This window comes from Nothobranchius furzeri, chromosome 12 (assembly GCF_043380555.1).
Source record: "Nothobranchius furzeri strain GRZ-AD chromosome 12, NfurGRZ-RIMD1, whole genome shotgun sequence".
NCBI classification, from domain to species: domain Eukaryota; kingdom Metazoa; phylum Chordata; class Actinopteri; order Cyprinodontiformes; family Nothobranchiidae; genus Nothobranchius; species Nothobranchius furzeri.
The window spans coordinates 66,121,327-66,143,543 of NC_091752.1; the positions used below are offsets into that span (position 1 = coordinate 66,121,327).

At 44.4% G+C, this 22,217-nt stretch overlaps 1 protein-coding gene and 1 long non-coding RNA gene across 5 annotated transcripts; one reads left to right on the top strand and one right to left on the bottom strand.

The window, feature by feature from the left end:
- Nucleotides 1-986: 986 nt before the first annotated feature.
- Nucleotides 987-10,806, bottom strand: cdc42ep1b (CDC42 effector protein (Rho GTPase binding) 1b). Of its 2 annotated transcripts, none has more exons than XM_015945339.3 (3): nt 10,667-10,806; nt 9,351-9,889; nt 987-2,036 (listed from the first exon to the last, which is right to left on the bottom strand). In XM_015945339.3, the coding sequence occupies exons 2-3, from the start codon at nt 9,802-9,804 to the stop codon at nt 1,438-1,440; spliced, it is 1,053 nt and encodes a 350-aa protein (XP_015800825.3). In that variant the 5' UTR covers nt 9,805-9,889; nt 10,667-10,806; the 3' UTR covers nt 987-1,437. The 2 variants fall into 2 exon arrangements, with proteins under 2 accessions (XP_015800825.3, XP_070398955.1); XM_070542854.1 differs by having other exon boundaries at nt 10,565-10,701.
- LOC129166937 (uncharacterized) lies at nt 9,899-14,707 on the top strand. Of its 3 annotated transcripts, XR_011515785.1 has the most exons (5): nt 9,903-10,265; nt 10,384-10,461; nt 10,660-11,256; nt 11,380-11,510; nt 14,469-14,707. It is a non-coding gene; the product is annotated as an uncharacterized lncRNA (long non-coding RNA). The 3 variants fall into 3 exon arrangements; XR_011515784.1 differs by having other exon boundaries at nt 9,899-10,265; nt 10,384-10,480; nt 10,660-11,510; XR_011515783.1 differs by having other exon boundaries at nt 9,900-10,265; nt 10,660-11,510.
- The last annotated feature ends 7,510 nt before the right edge of the window (nt 14,708-22,217 follow it).

Genomic DNA, 22,217 nt, shown 5'->3' on the forward strand with positions numbered 1-22,217 from the left:
TGCCTTAAGTCCATGTGGGCTGATTCTACCCACCAATCAGAGGCTTGCTCTAATGGAAGGTGTGAATTTGCTGTCAGCAGTGGGTGTGTTGGCCCTGGTCGGCCTGAAGCAGACCCCCTCGAGAAGAGGGCTGAGAATGAGCCTTGGTTGGCCCGGAAAAGTACCAGGCCACCCAGATATGTAAACAACCTACGCGACCCGGCCCGGGCCGACCCGGTACAGATGGGAATGGCCCACAAGTAAAAGCAGGTCAAATAAAAAAGAGCATCAACTAACAACGAACCTTCAAAAGACTAAATACAATTTTCTATTTAATGTCTTATTAAATAACAGGCCCTCAAAATTCACTCCCCCTCTGGCTCTTTTTCTGAATCGCTTCTCCTCCCTAGCAGGGAGATGGTGTCTAACTCCAGCAGCCGTCCGGTAAGAGCCGGGGACCCCAAGGACAGGTCTACAGTCCATCGTAGGGACACGTAACACACAATCAGTCACACGCTCACTGACACCTACAGAGTACAGTTTACAGCCTCCAGTTAACCTAACAAATGTGTTTTTGGTCTGTGAGAGGAAACCAGAGTAGCAACTCACCAATGCATGAATAGAACATGCCAACCATGGACGTAATTTTCACTTTAGAAGTGGGGGGGACACAAGGGGGGGGGGGGGGTATCTTTACAGTATGCTCTAATGGGAAACAGGCTTCAACACAAACGGTTGTTTTCCGCTTGGTCCTAGAGCTCAACCAGTGTCAATTTAATATAGTGTAATATTGTTTTTGGATGGTAAAAAGTGCAGGGGTCAAAACTTGAATTTGGAAAAAGTGGGGGGGACATGTCCCCCCTGTCCCCCCCCCCCAAAATTACGTCCATGATGCCAACTCTACATAGAAAGGCTGCAGCCAGGATTTAAACCTGCAACCGTCTCGCTACAAGGCTACCAACTTGGAACGAACCTACTTAGGGGTGAAGCAGTTAGGATAAAGGACGGATGGTTAAATAATACTGTTTTAATCAGGGTGCAGGTAACCAGAGGAGGTGAACATCAATTCTAACACTACCGTGTAATGTAGTCTAAGTAGTTGAACATTACACTTTTTACAGGAAGTTATCACAAAGTCTTCAGATAAATATTACAAATGTACACAGCATAAAACACGAGTTAGATTATTTATAGGTGTGTAAAATAATGTATTAACATAATGATTCTGAGTAAATGATGAACTCACAAATATAGTTTTTATATGTTTAAACGTTTAAGTAAACAGCCGAGAGTTTGCTGAGCATCATAATTGCATCAGGTTAGAAATAATAAATCTATTTAAAAAGTAGAAAAAAGATCTGTGTGTTTGTTAGATAACATAAATAATAATTCATGTTTCAACAGGATTATTGTTCATCTCTGTTTTACATGTATCGATGGGTTTCTGAGTCCTGAAATCTAAACTTTGATCTCCTCCTCCTCCTCCTCCTCGGAGAAGGCGTATGATTTTTTGTGATTCCTGTAAAGAGCCGGCGATGCCACTTTGCTGCTCGTCCTCGTTCCTCTTGAGAAGGAGCCTCCACCGTAGTGACGAGCCAGAACATCAGCTGCTTTATGGAACCGCTCTGCCTCCATTACTGGCTCCTCTCTGTGAGAAAACCCAGAAGACATGTCCCGTGTCCTCGTAATCCTCCCGTCCTCTGTCCCTGTCTGATTATAACTCTGTCTTCCATTCATGTTGCGACTGAGTGACTCGCTGCACATGGAAGGGTTGGGTGAAGTCACGGTAGGGGTCTGCACAGGTGTCTCCATGAATGAGCTGTCTTCATCTTTTTCCTCTTCCTCACCTGCAGCCTGGCTGTGGTTGGACACTCGAAGGGAGCCGGGGTTGTCAATCAAGCTCAACACTTCGGTCATGAGAGACGGGCCGAGGTCGACGGTGAATGAAGTGAGGGAATCTGAGCGAGTCAGAGAAGACCTTCTCCAGCTGTCTCCATCTTGGAACTCTCTCTCAAGTCTGGAGAATCGAGGCAGGGTGACAAATCCAGACTGGACACCTGGGAACAGAAAACGAAACTCAGATCGTTCAAATAATGAGAATTACAGCAAGACAAATCACTGTGGTGTATCTGAGAGCACGAGTTGAACGGGTTTGATCTGAAAGTCAGTAAGATGTTTGATGCATTCCCCAGAGGTTCTGCTCCATGTTGACATGGCAGCATCAACAGTTGCTCCAGACTTGATTGCTGCCCATGATGGGAATCTCCTGTTGCACCACATCCCATACCACGTTATTTCTAAAGCACTAAAACCCACTGTAGGGCGAACCTAAGTGCAGAAGATAAAAAACAGAGCATAAGAAGCAAGAGAAGACCCATGACCTAAAACACGCATGTTTAAGATGTCAGAGGGACCTCAAGATTAGGTCATAAAACAGCCTGTTTGTCCTGCAAAGGCAAAACAAACCACAGAGATAACATTTCATGCTCTAATGGTTGAAAATTTAAAAAAATAACCTCTAATTTTAAACAAATACTAACACAGGGTATCTGCAGGTTTAAGGGAGCCAAATTTAAGACTTTTTAAGACCTTTTTTAAGGCCACTTTGACCAAATTTAAGCTATTTTAAAAATTAAATGTAAGCTATAATTTCCAGCTATTGCCTGGAACCGGTGCTAACCACATCGCGAACGTGGGGATTAGCCATCCATTTACCATTAAGCTTACACTTCCCCATGGCGCAGGCTCCCACTAGCTTAACCAGTTAATGTGCTCATATAAAACAGCCCCCTTTCACAACCAAATGAATGTATACGGTTCCGCTTACGCCAATATATATACAAAAAATGTTGAACACCAACTAGAAATTCACGAAAATTTTATAGAAATAAAAGAATCTTGTTTATTGGGTCTTTGGTAATTTAAGACCTTTGGAAACTGTATTTAAGGATTATTTGTCATTTTTAAGGATTTTTAGGGCCTTAAATTTGGAAACGCCAGTTTAAGACTTTTTAAGGATCCGCGGATACCCTGTAACATGAAGAGGCTGCTGCAGAAACAAAACCAGAGCTGTGATCATGTGCACTTGATGTGTAGTTTCTGTTAAAAAATGGGCATCAGCATTTTCCACCAGCTGGAGGCGACCAAAGCTGCTTCCTGTGTAACACTAGAATGTAATCCAGTAATCCAGATGGGAAGTAACAGAGGCAAAGATTACTGTCTCCGTTGGTCATGTTCTAGAAACCAGCTAGAGATGATCTGAGATTAGAGACATGTTGCATGCATAAATAAGTTGGGTCCACTGTTAATAAATGGATGGACATGGTCAGCAACAATACTCAGGTAGGCTGTGGTGTTTAAACCAGGTTCAGGTGGGACTAAGGGGTCCAAAGCGGGACAAGAACATCCCCCTCCATCATCACCACCAGCAGTAGCCTGAAGCATACAAGGCAGGAAGTTGGTGACACCAAATTCGGACCCGACCATCAGACCATGAAACGGTTTTCCAGTTTCTTCCGGTCCAGTTCTGGTGATCCTTGTAAAATCAGCTTCCTGTTCTTATCTTACAGGAGAGACACCTGGTGGGGTCTTCTGCTGCTGGAGTCCATCTGGCAAAGCTGGAGTGGTTCGGAGATGCTGTTCTGCAAACCTTGGAAAGAGCCAGTGCTTATCTGAGCTACTGGTATCTTTCTTTCATCCAGAACCAGTCGGATCATTCTCATCTAACTTCAACAACTGAGACTCACTGAATATTTTTGTTTTTCAGAACATTCTCTATAAACCATAAAGATAGTTGTGGGTGAAAATCCCAGTAGATCAGAAGGTTCTTGAATACCTAAACCAGCCTGTCTGGTACCAACAACCAGGCCACAATCAAAGTGTCTAAATATCCTCTCTTCTCCCTTCTGTTGGTCAGTTTTAACTTCAGCAGGCTGTCTGTATCCCATCTCATCACTGAGTTGCTGCCATGTGATTGGCTGATTTTTGTTGATAAACAATTTAGCAGGTGTACAAAAAACTGACTGTAAAGTTTTTACTATTTAAAACAATTTTAAGCATTTCTAGTGTCAGAATTTTTTTTAGAGTTGGAGTTTCTCCTGTAAAGAACTGTTTCACCAGCAGGGGGTAGTGTTTGTTAGCCAAAGAGTGGCTTAAACCCAGGGGTGGGGAACCCTGGTCCACCGAGGTTCGGTATCTAGCATATTTTACTTTCAACCCTGCTTCAACACACCTGATTTCAATCAGCAGGTGATTAACAGGCTTCTGCAGAGCTTGATGAGCTGCTGAACTGGAGAATCAACCGCCGCTGAATCAGAAGCGTTGGAGCAAAGACGTGCGGGATACCGGCTCTTGAGGACCAAGGTTCCCCACGCCTGCTTTAACCGAATGATTCTGACTTTAGATTCTGGAAGTCTGAGGTTTCTGGTTTATGCTCAGCAATCAAATTAAATAGGATTCATGTGGGTAATTATTGATAAACATGTGTATAAAATGTAAATGCAACACTTATAAAACTGTGTCATTAACCAGTGTTGTACACAATAATCTGTGTAATGAAGCCATGAGGTAAATAAAAGCACATTCCCAAGTTCCCTGATTCACTGTGCCAGCTCTAAATCAGTCCAAGTTGGAAAATTCCTTTTGTGTTGGATAATAAATCCGATGGGGGAATTCCACACACAGCTGTCTGACAGCCTGTGATTGGTGAGCAGATGAGTTTGTGCCTGCTCATTCAGGCAGACACACACAGAAACTAAGTTTCTCTCTGCTCGTCAAAGCAGCTGTGGGAGTTTGTGTTTACAGGCTTCTCTGTGTACAGGTGTTGCCATGGTGATTCCTGATGACTCAGAAGAAGGCTGATTGTTTGCTGGTAATTTTGGAGGAAAATGCGAAAGGCTGTAAAAAAGAAAAGCGTGTCTCTATGTGATTATGTATCTGCGGACATTTATAGTCCTGTTTGCACCAAATCCACAAACAGTAGAGGACACGGTGATGTAATGCTTTCCTGAACTAAGTTGTTTCGTCATCAATCAGTTTCATGATCATTCTTTTAAGTGACACACTAAGTGCACATTTCACAGAATAAAAAAATATTTTTGTATGTGTTTACTGAATTAGCAGGAGACACAAATGTATTTGTTAACCCTTTTCTGACATTTGAATTATTAGCTTCACTTTTCTGGAACATTGACTTTCCCGGAATGTGACAAAGAAAGAGAAAAGTGCTGCTGATAGGAGGCCCTGAGACTGAGTACTAAAGTCCAACGACAATCCTACCAGACACTCATAAAAGTGTTGAGTCATTCCTCATTTTATCCAATCTAGTCTTATCTGTATCAAAAGTTATTCGTGTTTTCTGAATTTCATAAAATTTGTGGGACTTTGGTCAATTTTTCCACTCACTCTTTAATCCATCACGAACATTTTCAGAGAAGCCAAATTTGCTGGTTTCACTTAAAGGTGCAAAAAGTAAGAATGACATCCTGTGGTCAAAGTTGGGTACTGCGGTCCGTGTATCAAAACAAACAAGTCCAATCTCAGATATGGTTGCCAGTTATGGATCAGTGCCAGAAGAGTCTAGATGAGGAGGGAAGACGAGTCACACACAGCAAGTCGAAAAGAATTCAATTCAATTCAATTTTATTTATATAGCGCCAAATCACGACAAGAGTCGTCTCAAGGCACTTCACATAATAATCATTCCAATTCAGGTCAGTTCATTAAGCCAATCAGAAAAAATGTTTCCCATATAAGGAACACAGCAAATTGCATCAAGTCACTGACTAGTGTCAGTGACTTTACAGCAATCCCCATACTAAGCAAGCATATAGCGACAGTGGAGAGGAAAACTTCCTTTTAACAGGAAGAAACCTCCAGATGATCCAGGCTCAGTATAAGCAGCCATCCTCCACGACTCACTGGGGATCGAGAAGACAGAGCAGATACACACACACACACACACACACACACACACACACACACACACACACACACACACACACACTAACGGATCTCTCTGTGCTTGCTTCACTGTTCACGTTTCTTCAGTAATCCTTATGTTTTCTTCAGTTTGCTTCCTTTTAAAGTTACTTTAAAGTTATTTAAAGTTACTTTTTTCGTAACGTACGTGGTGCATTTGACAAGATAGAGCTGAAAACGGCTCGTGCTGAGTCGGTCACTGCCTCCGATCCAGTCGGGTTTTTTGTTTTTTCCTCTCTCTCTTCTTCCTCAGGATCCACTCCCTATTTCCTATTCACTCTCTCTCCTCCTTACATTTTTAATCACAATTGTCTATTTTTTGCCGTCGTCGTCGTCGTCTTCCTCCGCTTATCCGGGTCCGGGTCGCGGGGGCAGCATCCCAACTAGGGAGCTCCAGGCCGTCCTCTCCCCGGCCTTGTCCACCAGCTCCTCCGGCAGGACCCCAAGGCGTTCCCGGACCAGATTGGAGATGTAACCTCTCCAACGTGTCCTGGGTCGACCCGGGGGCCTTCTGCCGGCAGGACATGCCCGAAACACCTCCCCGGGGAGGCGTCCAGGAGGCATCCTGACCAGATGCCCAAACCACCTCACCTGACTCCTTTCGATCCGGAGGAGCAGCGGTTCTACTCAGAGTCCCTCCCGAATGTCCGAGCTCCTCATCCTATCTCTAAGGCTGAGCCCGGCCACCCTACGGAGGAAACTCATTTCGGCCGCTTGTATCTATGATCTCGTTCTTTCGGTCATTACCCAAAGCTCATGACCATAGGTGAGGATTGGGATGTAGATCGACCGGTAAATCGAGAGCCTGGCTTTCTGGCTCAGCTCCCTCCTCATCACGACAGATCGGCTCAGCGTCCGCATCACTGCAGACGCCGAACCAATCCGCCTGTCGATCTCCCGATCCCTCCTACCCTCACTCGTGAACAAGACCCCGAGATACTTAAACTCCTCCACTTGAGGTAGGACCTCTCCCCCGACCCGGAGGTGGCAAGCCACCCTTTTCCGGTCGAGAACAATGGTCTCAGATTTGGAGGTGCTGATCCTCATCCCAGCCGCTTCACACTCGGCCATGAACCTACCCAGCAAGAGCTGAAGGTCAGAGCTGGATGAAGCTAGGAGGACCACATCATCCGCAAAAAGCAGAGACGAGATTCTCCTGCCACCAAACTCGACACACTCCACACCACGGCTGCGTCTAGAAATTCTGTCCATAAAAGTGATGAACAGAACCGGTGACAAAGGGCAGCCCTGGCGGAGTCCAACCCTCACTGGGAACAGGTCCGACTTACTACCGGCTATGCGGACCAAACTCACGCTCCTCTGGTAAAGGGACTGAATGGCCCTTAACAGAAAGCCACCCACCCCATACTCCTGGAGCGTCCCCCACAGGGTGCCCCTGGGGACACGGTCATAAGCCTTCTCCAAATCCACAAAGCACATGTGGATTGGTTGGGCAAACTCCCATGCCCCCTCCATCACCCTTGCAAGGGTATAGAGCTGGTCCACAGTTCCACGGCCAGGACGAAAACCACATTGCTCCTCCTCAATCTGAGATTCAACTATCGATCGGACCCTCCTCTCCAGTACCTTGGAGTAGACCTTTCCAGGGAGGCTGAGGAGTGTGATCCCCCTATATTTGGAACACACCCTCAGGTCACCCTTCTTAAAGATGGGGACCACCACCCCGGTCTGCCACTCCCTAGGAACTGCCCCCGATGACCACACAATGTTGCAGAGACGTGTCAACCATGACAGCCCTACAACATCCATAGCCTTGAGATACCCAGGACGAACCTCATCCGCCCCCGGGGCTCCGCCGCTGTGTAGTTGTTTGACTACCTCAGCAACTTCTGCCCCCGAGATCGGACAGTCCATCCCCAGGCCTCCCAGCTCTGGTTCCTCCTCGGAATGCGCATTGGTGGGATTGAGGAGCTCCTCAAAGTATTCCTTCCACCGTCCGACTATAGCCTCAGTTGACGTCAGCAGCTCCCCATCCCCACTGTAAACAGTGTGAACGAGTTGCTGCCTTCCTCTCCTGAGGCGCCGGACAGTTTGCCAGAACCTCTTTGGAGCCGATCGATAGTCTTTCTCCATGGCCTCACCAAACTCCTCCCACGCCCGAGATTTTGCCTCGGCAACTGCCACTGCTGCACCCCGCTTGGCTATCCGGTACCTGTCTGCTGCCTCCGGAGACCCACAGACCAGCCACGCCCTGTAGGCCTCCTTCTTCAGCCTGACGGCTCCCCGAACCTCTGGTGTCCACCAGCGGGTACGGGGGTTGCCACCACGACTGGCACCGGCCACCTTACGACCACAGCTAGCAACAGCCGCCTCGACAATCGCAGAGTGGAACAAGGCCCACTCTGACTCAATGTCCCCCACTGCTCTCGGGACGTGGTCAAAGCTCTGCCGGAGGTGGGAGTTGAAGACCGTCTTGACAGGTTCTTCTGCCAGGCGTTCCCAGCAGACCCTCACTATGCGTTTGGGTCTGCCAGGTCTACGCGGCATGTTCCCTTGCCATCTGATCCAACTCACCACCAGGTGGTGATCAGTTGACAGCTCCGCCCCTCTCTTCACTCGGGTGTCCAAAACATACGGCCGCAGGTCAGATGATACGACTACAAAATCTATCATCAACCTGTGACCCAGGCTGCCCTGGTACCAAGTGTACCGGTGGGCATCCTTATGTTCGAACATGGTGTTCGTTATGGCTGGTCACATGGGCCCTGATCTTTTTACCGTCCAAAACAATATTTATGCTATATTAAATAGACTGGCTGAGCGCTAGGACCAAGAGTTCAGCTAGAATCTGATGTAAATGAGCTCTATTGAACAGATATTCAAAAAATAAGTGTAAAATGGTGACAATAAGTTGGAATGAAAATGACTAACAAGGTGAAAACAAAGTAGAACTGAAAGTATTACTTTTTTGTTTTTGTTTTACTGCCACCTGTGTACTTCACAGTTCTGCATTTCTGACACTGCATAAAAGACCCTCTAGGCTGTAGTTTTATACATAATTTTGTATACTTACTGTAAAGACAACCCCCTGCCGGTTGTGTCCCCCCTAATTTCTAAAGTCAAAACTACGTCTACGGCTGACCAGGACCATTTTAAATTGCTACAAGAATATCTGGCTCAATAAAAGCAAAATAGACCTATTTTATCATCTGTGCAGCCTAACTGGTGTGTGTAAAACCTTTTAGATGAACGGCAAATATGTGGTGTTTGCTTCAGTACTAAGCTTCGTCTATCTTCATCTTCATCACGATTCATCATGTGCTCAGACCATCATGTCAGAGTGAGATCACTTCCTTTTAATGAACATAATCTCCCTCCTAAGGTGCTTTGCATGAATCCCACACTGGGACTGATTATCTGTATTATCTCACCATAGGCGCAGAAGGAATCGTCCGCTGAGCTGATGGAGTTTGGGAACAGCGCCCCCTGGAGGCATCCATTCACGGAGTCTACGTTCAGCTGAGGCAAAGAGATGGCATTTTTAATGATGGGTGAGATGTCTGGAGGAGGGGATGACAAGTCTCGGGAACCAGCTCGGGTCCTGGGACCAGACGTCCGCCGCACGTGCCGAAAGGTGCGCGTGAAGAAACCGGTTGACTTGGAGCTGCTCGCTGAGTCTGGACTTCCTGGTTCCTTGACACCCCCATAGTTGCTCAGGAAGGAAGTGTCGCCAAACACGTCCCCTCCACGTCCGACGTGCATGGTGTGTCGGAAGTCAGCCAGCGGCGGGCTGATCATATCCACGGAGAGCTCGCTCTTGAAGCGCCGTTTCCCCTGAGAGCCCGACACGAGGCCTTTAATCCCTGGAAGCTTTCCCAGACTCATTGTGGAAGAAGAACTTTGTGTTTTTCCTTTAAAATGAATCAAATCCGGACTCTGACAGCATGTCAGTCCAGGTTCGGGTCCACTGCTAAACGAGAAAGAAGAAAAAGAAATCAAATGCCTGGACAATAACCACAGAAAACACAAAAATGTTGTTGATCCATCAGAAAGTGAAACCCATTCCTCATCCAGCACAGTTTCTCTTTATCATCTGCTCTGTATGTGTCTGTTTACACGCCTGCCTCTCGTCTCTGCATGCCTCTCCAAAAGGACCCAACTCTCTCCAAGTGCACAGCAGCAGCTTTCAATCATGACAGAATAACAAAGAGGATAAATTACAAGGCCATGCTTGGTTTCCTCTGGTTACCGCAGTCCGTGTGGTTGGAGCGTTTTGGGGCTGACGGGGCACTGGGTATATTTGGTCCGGTGAGAGGCTGCCCAGACGCAAAACTCCAACCGCGAGTGTAAATACGCTTTTAGCTTATTTACTTATTTACTTTTAGCTTATTTTAGCTTATAGCTTTTCTTAATTCGGATAGCTCAGCAGCGGTGTTCATGCAGAGCTTCTTTTTATTGTTTTAGACATTGTGTTTCGTAAGAGGATCACCTCACCAGGACATCCCATAAAGCAGCAACTGTGCTTGACCTTTACAACAAACCGTAAGAAGACATTTTTAAGGTGGAATGCAACATTTAAATGTTGAACTGAAGCCATGATTTGAGTTCTGCCTTAAAGATGTTCCTTGTGTTTTTACCTTCTTACCTGTGAAAGCTTTAAGTCCTGTTTGCTAGCAGAAAATCAAGGTTTTTAATGTGATTTGACTTATTTTTTATTTTTTTATCTCAAATAACCAACAGCACTCACTGTCAGTGAGGTCTGTCAGTGCATTGACCCTCTTCTCTGGTGACTCCTGGTTGGACAAGTTGAGAAAAGGAACAAAAAGCAGGAATCCAGTCAAGCAAAGTCTCCGTCTGAATAAGGTTTATCCATGTGTGCGACCTCCACGCTGCCCACAGGACAACCTGTCACCTTTGTTCTCAGTCCACTGGGTCTTCTGCTCCAAAGAACTCCAACCCTTCAAGCAACCAGAGTCCGACACGCTTCTCGAAGAGGGCAATGAAGTAGAATGTTGTAATCCAGCAACTGTTTTGTCTGCATCGTTCTGGAGGAAAGATAAAGCTCCTCCGTGGAGTGGATTAGCTGCTAATCGTCTCTGCCATCCCTCCCTCCTTGACTCCTCCACTCGGCCTCTGCCTTCTTAAGACCTCTTAGTTCTTCAGTGTTCTGGGTGGTGGAGGGGGGCGGGGGGTTCTGCTTTCATTCAGTTTAACCTAAAAACCAAAGAAAGGAAAGGAGAAATGTCAGCGGTCCAAACCAAACACAAGACCAAGTAGACAGGTTAAGCATCCGGAGCGTTGGTCTACTGTCGCCTGAAGAGTCTGGGACAGAATCTGGTCAGGTTAACCCAACTTTTCTGAGAGTTTGGCTCACGTGTAATCTTCAGCATGGTGCACAAACACAGATGTACATGCTGACATTATGTTTACTGAAGGCCATGTGGTTTCATTTTTATCTAGCCGCTGATCTTCTTGCCCGTTGAAGAAATTAATCCAAGGTGAAAGAGCACCGCTAATCTCTGAACACGTGACCTGCAGACTGGGATTATCGTTGCAGGCTGCAGGAGTTACAACCTGGGGGCTGCTGCCTGGTCAGTCTTCATTTATGGAATAACAATTTCCAGACCTCCTTCTATAGCATTCAACCCCCCCGGTTTTCTAAGGGTTCAGAGGAAACGCTCAGAGGTGTCAAACGGATACGCGCTCCAAGCCCCCTCTGTGCACCGTACGTACGCGCTGACAGCGAGCTGCGCTGAGCAGTGTCCAGCTCAGATCTTCAGATGGGAATCTTTTCTTGAGTGATTTAGCTACATCTGCGATGTGCGTAACCAATAAAATGTCAGTTCGTCTGCATGCGTCGGGGTAATTCTTTCTATTCTTTCTCCGTCAAAATAAACGGTCAAATACGGGAACTGTCCGGTAAACACAACACAAGCCCTGCTTTTAACTGTTTTTCCATGACTGTAAATGAGGGAAAAACAAATTGATCGGATCCTGCACGTCTTTTAACACATTGATCAGGATTGACGCACTTTGTTTTCATTTAGTTTTTAACCCTTTAACACCGATGCATGACCAGGATCACCGGCGACGCATCGGTGCAGGTGATTTCAAATAACTCCTCGCTACTTAAAATTCTTAAAAAATACATAAAAGAGCTACTGTGTGGTGCTTAAAGGGGTAATGAAATCAAGGCCGTTTCACATTCTATTCTCCTCTGTAATCAGGCAGTGATCGAGGTCGCTTTTCTAAGAGAGACCTGATCGGAGAAACTCCTCCAAATGTCTGACTTGCCTTGCTTTGGTTTTTGTGTCAAAGACCTTGTTTCAGCTTCTTTTCAACATCAGTTGCCGACTCCATAATACTCATCCCGATCCCGCACTGTTTCTTTTAGCCGACCGTTCCCGCCCGCAGCAAAGTTCACACCGCCCGCCCCCGCAAGATTTGTGTTGGGTCCCAATCCCGATGCACAGGCACGTTGTAAGCTTTTCAAAAGTGTGGAGGATGTTGTCTGTGTCTAAAATAATTCCATGTTACTCATCTTGTTAGTTTAATTTCCATAATAGCGGAGCAGGTGCGAATTTTAGACACGTCGCGCACGTCTCCATTTTAAACATGTTTAAACTGTTCAGAATACAAATCCAGGCTCTGTCTCGTTAGATGAGTGTAACTAAAGTTTGTACTGAATGAAACTACATTAAACCATGTTGAAAAGAAAAGGATCCGATTAAATAGTTTCCCCCTCATTTACAGTCACGGAGGACAGCGCAGTGCGCGTGGCTCTGGGGTTAATCACGTTTAGTTGTTTCTCTTTGCAACAATCTTCACAGGAAGGTAAAACAGTTAAATGGCAGGTTACAGATATTTCCATTTGACTTTTATTTTGACGGATAAACTCAAGGATGTTGGTTGTTTTGAAAGAATTACTCCGACGCACACTGATGCGCACACAGACGAGCTGACATTTTAATCGTTACGCACATCGCGGAGGTAACTAAATCAATCCAGAAATGATTCCCATCAGAACATCAGAGCTTTATACTGGACACTGTGCTCAGCGCGGATCGGAGCGCACACGGTGGACAGTGAGCTGAAGATCTGTAGAGGGGTTCGCAGCACAGCGCAGAACCACGGCGCATGCGGTCTGGAAACCCGGTCTCTCTGAGGGATGTGTCACTTGGAAAAATATTCTCTGATTATGAAACTTTGGCTGAACAGCGCTTGTTCCCGTCTCTAATATGGAGACGCATGACACATCCAGTCTGAGGCAGAATAGCCTCTTCAGCTCAGAAAGCACCTGTAGAGACATTTGATTACGCACAAAGTTTATGTGGAGCTGAAGCGGTCGGGCCACGGCAGGTGAAATGTTCCTAGCCTACATGAGGTGAAACTGTTTAAGAATTATTATCCTCTATTCTTTCTCTATTTGCTCTGCTCTTGCCTGGGCTGACGTAGCTGACGGTGCGCGCGGCGCGCCTAACTAGCGGCTGGTGCACATTTTACGCATTTGGAGAGGTGGGCTGGATGCTTTGCTTTTACTGGAAGATGGTCCACTTAACGCACGGGTGTAGACTAAATATTAATGACAAATGAATGAAAATTAAATTGTGAGTTTTTACTTCATATTTTAGAAATAAAAATGACGGGGGAACACATTTATGACGTCTTTTTAAACGAAATTTTCTAGCGCGACCTGCCTGCTTCACTCCAAAAATACCGTAGCCCACCCAAAAATGAAAACCTGGCGCCGCGCCTGTTATAAACCTCTGCAAATTGTTGTTCTTCACTATCAAACTCAGACTTTGTACAGCTAATGTCAAGATGTAAAATTATGAATTCAGTCGAGCTCTTCCGTCCCTCCCTCTCCTGCTCTCCTTGAAACCCGACATCGGCTGTCAGAAGCGGGAGGGGAAGAAGGAGATGAGGCAAACAGAGTGAGTGCGACGTAAAGAAACCAGACTGGTGTGGAGGTGAGCAAAACGGCTGGAGAATTGAGGGTGTCAGTTGAACGATCTCAATAAGAAAAGTGTGGGCGTTGAATCCCCCACATCCCCCCCGGGTGCGACGCCCATGCCGATGCAGCCCTCTAAGCTGGGGCACATGTGGAGGACACGCACGTGCGCGCAAAATATACTTGTTTTCAATTACATTTATTGGGCCCACTTACATTTTCTTCGGCCCACCCACAAATGAGTTTCTGGCTATGCTAATGGTGACATATGACAGACTGAGCTCCGCAGCCATTACACTTTTCACCTCGCGCACCCCCTAGCGGCAGCTCCACACTGACCTTCTTCACCACTCTCTCTTTATTCTGCTCTCCCCACCTATTCCACCTTCCTCAGGAACCACTGATTTCCCTTTTTCCTATTCTCTCTCTTTCTTAACATTTTTATAATCACAATTGTCTCTTTTTGCTCATTTTAAATATATTTTTAAACATTTTCTAAATGCTTTTTTACATTTTTACATCTTTTGTTTTTGGAAAGCGCCTCGTGATTTTTATCTTGAGAGGCGCTATAGAAATGATATTTTCTTCTTCTTCTTAGGGAATCCCTGATGGCGGACAACGTGGACCCCGGTGGAGTGCGAAAAAAAAAATCAAAGGTGTGGGACCATTTTTCACGTCGTAAGGTGGAAAACGTAGTCCAGTGTAAATACTGTAAAATGGATCTAGCCTACCACAACACCACATCCTCCAAGCTGCAGCACCTGACCAGGAAACATCCACATGTAAATGTCACTTCTGCAAGCGGACTCGGAGCCTCTACAAGATAATGCATTTTAGCCTGTATTTCTGTATATTCTGCAGACACTGTGCGACTTTTTCGTTTGTAGCACTCACTTTCAGCTCACACCGTACGTCTGGTAGCAACACGCCGGACTTCAAATGTGCTAAAAATAGCAGTTTTTACAACATGTTGGACTTTTTACTGTGTTGTTATTGATGTCCGTTGTCCCTCAGGATCGCTGCAGGAGGACACGGGTATTTATGAGTGGCGGAGGAAAACGATAGAAAGTAAATAAATATTTTGTGATCAGTATAATTTGACATAACCACAGCAAACATGCTTTCGACAATCCTTGTTGGTGTGAGACAAAAAAAAGTGTAGAAATTCAAACGGACGTGTGTTAATAGGGAAACAGCTGGCGAGCCATGTTTGCGCATGCGCCGTGAGCGGTTCTGGTGCTGTTTGGGCCGCAGCCGCTCGCATTTGTTAACTGTGAAGTAACGTTGAAGTTCTGAAGTTTTGAAAACTAATTTTGAATAAAACTTGAAGAAGAACAACTGGCAATTGCTTTCTCATTTCAAGAGGTCTTTCATATTTTATAACATGCTGTTTGATATAAGGGTTTAAAAACGCAAAAGAGTAGTTTATTAGAGTACTCGATTAATCGATAAAAGATTCGATAGAGTACTCGATTACAAAACTATTCGATAGCTGCAGCCCTAGTAAGGTCCTCAGTTTCTCTGAGTCAGTTTCAGATACAGTTACCTTTTCCATTGTGATGCTGTTTCCCTGTGACATTTCCGTGCTCTAAACCGGATTATTTTTGATGGCTGCCTCACCAGCTGCTGTTTCAGAATTGAAATCGAACAATTTTTTTCTATTACTCCACGCACACACACAAGTGTGATTTCCTTCTTCCCTTGTGACTTCTTTAGTGGTAAGCTCACTGTAACTGCTCATGTCAGGAGCAATCCCAGCATATAAATCTGCTTCAGGAACTTCATTCCCCCAAATTATCCTTGATGGGAGACATGCTGAGGTCTGTTAAACATGGTATTTACTTCTAAACCCTACCTGCAGGCGTCCATAAACAAACCTGTTTCACATAAGATGTCTGACTCACTGCAGACATGGAGGTAGGAGGCTGTAATGTGGGAATAGCGTGTGTGGTGGGGGGGACTAAACCGGATGACATCTATTAAGGACATCAAATAAAAGATCCGAGCAGCCTGATGGAAAACACGTTTCTACCTTGTCTGTGTGTTTTATTTTTTATCTCTGTTTTCAATCAATGTCTTGTTCCTGTTTTCCCCCTCACACACATCATCAAACATGCTTCCTGTCTCTGTCTTTCTCACCGCTGCAAGCAAACTTGTTTCAGCCAAACATCTGGTACTACCGAGACGACACGACTCCGGTTACATCTGAAGATTTGCTCAGTGTCCTCACACAGAGACACATCTGTGCATTTCACTGTACATAAAGGAGAAAAACAGAAACCGATCTGTGTCGACGCGAGCCAGCTCCGAGGCTGTTTCCTCCACAGGACCCGAGGCCCGCGGTCCTGCGAGAGCGCGGCACCAACGAGCTGTGGTTGAGGTCAGAACATCCTGACCGTTAGCTCAAAAATACAACATGCAGAAAGTTTACAGGGGTGTGCAGCCGCTGCTGCTGCTGCTGCAACGTGGCAATGCACTTCCTGTCCACCCACCTGGGTCCTACAGAGAGATCCCATGCAGGCTTCTTCTCTGCTCACACACGTTTTTGAGAAGTGAGCGTGTGACAGCAACACAGTTCACACCACCTTTGACACACAGATGAGAGCAGTAATGACGTATTTGTGTTATTTGTAATCAAACTTCCTGTTTTTTCTCTGAAACTTTCCTTGACGATCTGCTGAGTCACCTCAAAAGCCCACAAGTAAAAAGAGCGTTATGTACTTGCGAGCCCTTTACCCCTTCAGAGTCGTGTTTAATGATGCTCAAACACGATTAAGAAACCGCTCCTGAACAACAGCAAGGAAAGCAAACAGACGCGTCTTTATGAGCTGGTTTAACCTTTCACAAGTTTCAGGAATTCTTTTTTTTTAATCATTTAGGGCGCTTCAGTCAACAAACCTCCGGGGAAATTAGGTCGAGCAGGAGTGGACAGCAAACATATCCCTGTCTGTTTAAAAGCTCGATGAACACAGAAAAAGGACAAAAAGGAGCAAAACAACATCAAACTGTCTGTTTAAATACGTGCTTTTATCTCTCCTAACGAACAGAAATGGAGTAAAGCATATTTAATGTTTTCAAGAGTGCAATCAGCCTCAAATAAAGGGCATACCTAAAGCCCAGAGGCGTGACTGTAGGTCAAGTCCTCCGTAGGAAACCGCACCAAGCGGAAACGCATTAGAGACAAATAGAGACAGTTATTAAACTGAAAATGAATAATACCTCAAATTTGACATAACTATTATCTTAAAATTAGTAATATTGTGTATATTATTATTCATTTACATTATAATCTGACACTTAATACTTTTGAAAATGCAAAAGAAAAACAGTCTTATTGTTTTTATGCGGTGTGGAAGTACGGAAGCATGTTGCTGTAAGTGCAAGAAAAAATAAAGGAGCATTTATTATAAGAAAGATTGTTTTAAATTTGATTAAAATATATTTTAATAGTAAAACAGCTCATGGCAGTCAAATGCGGACATCTTCCAGAATGCACAGAGGGAGAAGATGGAGTCAGAGTGAACCCCTTTATGCCGTTTTAAGAAGTTTTCAGAGGAACATGTTCTCCACATTTCGGTCAAGCCGTCCTCCATTTTCAAAACAACCCTCACGTCACGCAGATTTGACGTCTGTGGAAATTTGACATACTTATGCTTTCTAGCTGATGTGCAGCTTTCAAAGTAAAAGCTGACTTCCTGTTTGTGCTTTTTCACATTTAACAACGTCAACATTTATAGAACGATACATAAAAGTAAGTCCTGATAATAAATTAGAATCAATAAGATTAATAGAATAAGATCATTAGAATTAATAATAAATTAGACATTTTCTCTTTGTGGGGGGAATGTTTAGATGTTTTTGGCGTTTTTCTCCAGTTCCGCGGTGTCTGTTATCTTGGTAACGAGCTGTGTCATGACCCAGCTCCGCCCATGCCCCGTCTCCACGTCACCCACAGCCTGCTCCTCATCAGCCACATCACCCACGCCTGCCCAAGCCTATCAGGATCATGCCACTCACCCGTTCCTACTGCGATATAAGCCCCACCCACCCATCCAGCCTCGGTCAGATTATTGAAATCCTCGTGTCATTAATGTCCAGCAATTATTCCATGCCTGCTTCCCTGTTCATGACCTTGTTTCTGCTCCTCAGATTACCCCACCCTGTCTGGATTGTTCACTGACCTCTGACCTCAGGATATCCATCGTGGATTTGCCCATGAACCTGTGCCGCTCTTGTTTATTTCCAAGGATGGCTCCACATGGATCCACAGATCTGTCAATAAGATTTGGTCTGAAGTCTTCCCGGGTCTGGTTGTCTTTTTGGGTCCTCTGCTTGAGCCTTTAAAGGTTTGTGAGTGTAGAAGCCAGCAGAGAGAAAGCTAGCAAGAGGAATTTTTTGAGATGCACCCGTTGTTCTGTTCCGCCTCTGTTGTGGCACTGCGACTGCTGTAATTATTAAAAGTTAAACATCCAGAACTAGAAACACTGCCTTGTTCATTTGGAGACGAATGCCACAACATATGTTGCTTTTATGTCACTACAAGAGTTTTTGGGGTAAAATTGGATTTTTATCACAATATAACAAGAAACATTTTCATTATTATGAGATGCTGTTCCTTATTTTTCCTTGCACTGATTTAAAATATGCATCTATATTTACGTTATAAAGGCTTGTTTTATATCTATTAAATGAAAACACAGAACAATGAGATGCAACTGCAGCTGCCAGACGATCCACATCTATGCAAGTGATTACATGAAAATGAATCCCAGTTTTGCATACTTAAATATGGAGATGATCGATAGTATTTGTGTTTTTAAGTCAAACCCATCTAGAAAGGCAGACTGAGCTGTACATCATTCTGGCATAGTTAATATCAGCAATACCAAATCATTGTGTTCAAGTGTGTGAAATGCAAACACACCAAGTTCTCCCGTGTGTGATGTGTAGAGAGGTAGAACAGTAGTGTTTCTTCAAAAAGAAGACAATGACTTGTGGGATTATTTATAAATTGATTGATTTTTATCATGTGGCAGATATTGTTGGTGTCATGTGTAACGTCCAGCAATAGTCAGTTTTAGGTACTGTTTGACCATCCAACATCTGGTCAAAAAGGAGACACGAGACTGTATGTGCCTCCTCTAAATCAGCCTGCTTCCATCACACCAGCTGGAGCTCAGAACCTGCAGCTCTGACACAGATAATGAAATGTCAACAATAACATTCTCCCCTCAAGGTCCCTCACAGAGCACCCTTTTATCTAAGACTCTTTGCTTCACAGAAGAAAGAAGATTTAAAATTAAATATGAACTTCTAAAACATATAAGCTAGATAATCAGTAAATACATGTTTGTTTATTGCTACTTATGATAATTAATACAATGAAATGCTTTCATTAATCTGTGCTCAACGATTGAAGATTGAAATTGTTGTGATTACATCGATTGATTGCATGTTTACTTGACAAGGTCACCACCATTTGCACTCGCACAAGAACAAAGTGAGGTAAAGTTAAACCCGTGACACATGAATAGTCTTTTACCCAGATCAGAGCATCCGGTATCAAAGAAGGTGCATTTCTGAGATTCTTGGTAATATTCCTCCAACTTGTCAACCTCTGGTTGGCTACACAGTCATAACAGGAGAACATTAAAACCAGATTACTCGGGTTTTTCCTCAGTTCTAGAGAAAGCTTCAGACCGGCCACCTGAATCAAAACCCGCATTAACCATCAAAGCTTTTGACACGTCGTCAAAATCTTTTTGCACCTGTAAAGCTGATGCAGCAAACAGTTCCTGCAGAACGAGCTGATATTGTTTAAACTCCTTAAGTCCACCAGAGACGCGCGGTTCCATCCGTCTGTCGTGACCCGAGATATCTCTGGACTGAAGGGACGGTGCCACGGTATTCTACAGCCCTCCGGTGCCAGAGGTCATTCGGCCTCCCTGACCTTCAGATCCACCAAGAGGGTCTCCGAAAACGGGTGATGTGGTCACACAGATAGCGTCTGATGTGGTTTTGATAATAATCAACTTCATAGCTTAACACTAACCAAATTCTTCTACATCCAGAACTCAGCTCTCCTAGATACGGAAGTTCTGACTAACATCGCATTCACACATAGCTTTCATACATCACATCTAGTTCCATCATCACAGTAAATGCTTAGTTAACTTGTCATGATTTAATTGTTGGTCAAATAAATTCTTACTTTTATGAACCTGACTCTTTTCTGAATCAAAACGAAGTGTGTACAATCCCCTAATAAATAAAAAAAACTAGAATCTTCTGATTAAAGCACAATAAAGACCAGGCAGGGTGATATTCTATGTTTAGATAGAGTATCACAGCTTATTGGTGCAACGTGATGAAGGAGCTATTCCACCAAAGGTTATTTACCCTCTCTCCTCAGATGTCTCTGACACAGAACTAATCTGCATGAGCTATTGCTCAAGGTCATGCATTTGCTTCTAAAACTGTTTCCCTTCCAGCTCAAGAGAAGAATGAAGACGAAGAACTATTTCTTTTAATAAATCAGAAGAACTCTATTTTTAATAAAGCTAATCAAACAAAGTGTTAGTCCAACAATAAATGTGAACCAATCTGTGAAATGACAATGTTATGATCAGTAGATTTGAATAAGTAATAAAACGTTAAATGGGGCTGCGCAGTGGAGCAGTGGTTAGAGCTGTTGCCTTGTAGCGAGAAGGTCCTGGGTTCGCTTCCCGGCCTGGGATCTTTCTGCATGGAGTTTGCATGTTTTCCCTGTACATGTGTGGGTTCTCTCCGGGTACTCCGGCTTCCTCCCACAGTCCAAAAACATGACTGTTAGGTTGACTGGTCTGTCTAAATTGTCTTTAGGTGTGTGTGTGTGCATGGTTGTTTGTCCTGTGTGTCTCTGTGTTGCCCTGCGATGGACTGGTTCTCTGTCCTGGGTGTACCCCGCCTACTTGCCCGTTGACTGCCGGAGATAGCCCCCCCCCCCCCCCCGACCCCGCGTGGACAAAGCGGGCTCAGATGGATAACGTTAAATGTTTCCACTAGACACTGATCACATGTAACGCTTAAAAGTCACACAACACCTTGCTTTTTCTGATCCAATCAGAACCTTCCAGACCTGATGCGAGGCGTGGTTTTGGGGGTGCTTGGTAAACCTGTCCCTTTTTGATTTGACCGTAAATCAAAACATCCAAGTTATAAAACTATGCCCACGTCATCTTTAAGTTCAGTTCAAGCGTTCTAGAGAAGTTGTCGGGAGTGGCCAATCCGTAACTTTCTTCTTCAGCCAAAAGAACCAACGACAAGCTGGATAAAATCTGTTGCTGTTCCACCTGCTGCAATGGTTCCTTTCAGAATAAAAGCTGAACCATCTACCCCTTTTTGGGTCTCACTAGATGCCAATAAAATGTCGTGACCCGGAAGTATCTCAAGACTGGTCTGGTCGGCAGCCGCTGCTTTTCTACCGGCTTCGGTACCAGAGAAGGTCAAGCTGGACCTCGACATTCCTGATCTGACGAGGACCTCCACCAAGGGTATGTAGGCCGGCAGAATGGTGTCTCAATGTGTGTTATATATCGCCAATCAAGCTTAGTGCGAAACATCATCTTCACTCCCAACAGAACTAATCGTTTCTCCGGATTTGCTGGTTCTGAAATATTCACACATACACTCAGTCTTACCTCACCTTAGTTACACCATACACCTAATGTTATAGTTAGTCCAGCTAAATTTGTTTAGTAATAAATCTTTAAACTTTAAAAACTTGGCTCACTCTCTTTTCTTGAGGTTAATACGAAGTGTTGCTCAATCCCTGCAATAAAAAGATCCAATCTTCTGATTAAATTTACTTAAAGATCCATTAAGGTGATATTTCATACTTCGTGGTATTTCACATTTTATGGTTTTTAATCAAATGTAGGAACATCTTCTCTACATTGGTCATAAGTATAGGTAATATCTATTGAGCTCTTAAAGCACTTAATTTACCAAACCCTACACATGTTGCACAGTTGAAATGCTAAAACGTTTTTAAAAGACCTGCATCACACTATTTTAAACCTTCTAGAGCAACGACAGGCACACCACATTATAAAAAATTACCATTGAATTGTCATTTTTAAATTAAATATAAGTTATTCTAATGGCCCATTTCTTCAATCTGCATTGAACACACTTGGATGTGATGAGACTTCGCCTACCTCTGTGCGAATTCCACAATAGTACACAGCTACAGACCCGTATGCAGATTCACATCGTCATGTCCTACTCAGTGATTGAGTGTTTTTCATCAGGAAATAAGAATAAAATGTGATCAAACGCTCCAAAAAGTGGATTTTGCAGGATAATT

Excerpts from the sequence above, each read along its gene's own strand:
- cdc42ep1b (XM_015945339.3), bottom strand. The coding sequence starts at position 9,804 with ATGAGTCTGGGAAAGCTTCCAGGGATTAAAGGCCTCGTGTCGGGCTCT. Across the intron at positions 2,037-9,350 it reads CGATTCCTTCTGCGCCTATG|GTGTCCAGTCTGGATTTGTC; the intron begins GTGAGATAATAC and ends TTCTGTTCCCAG.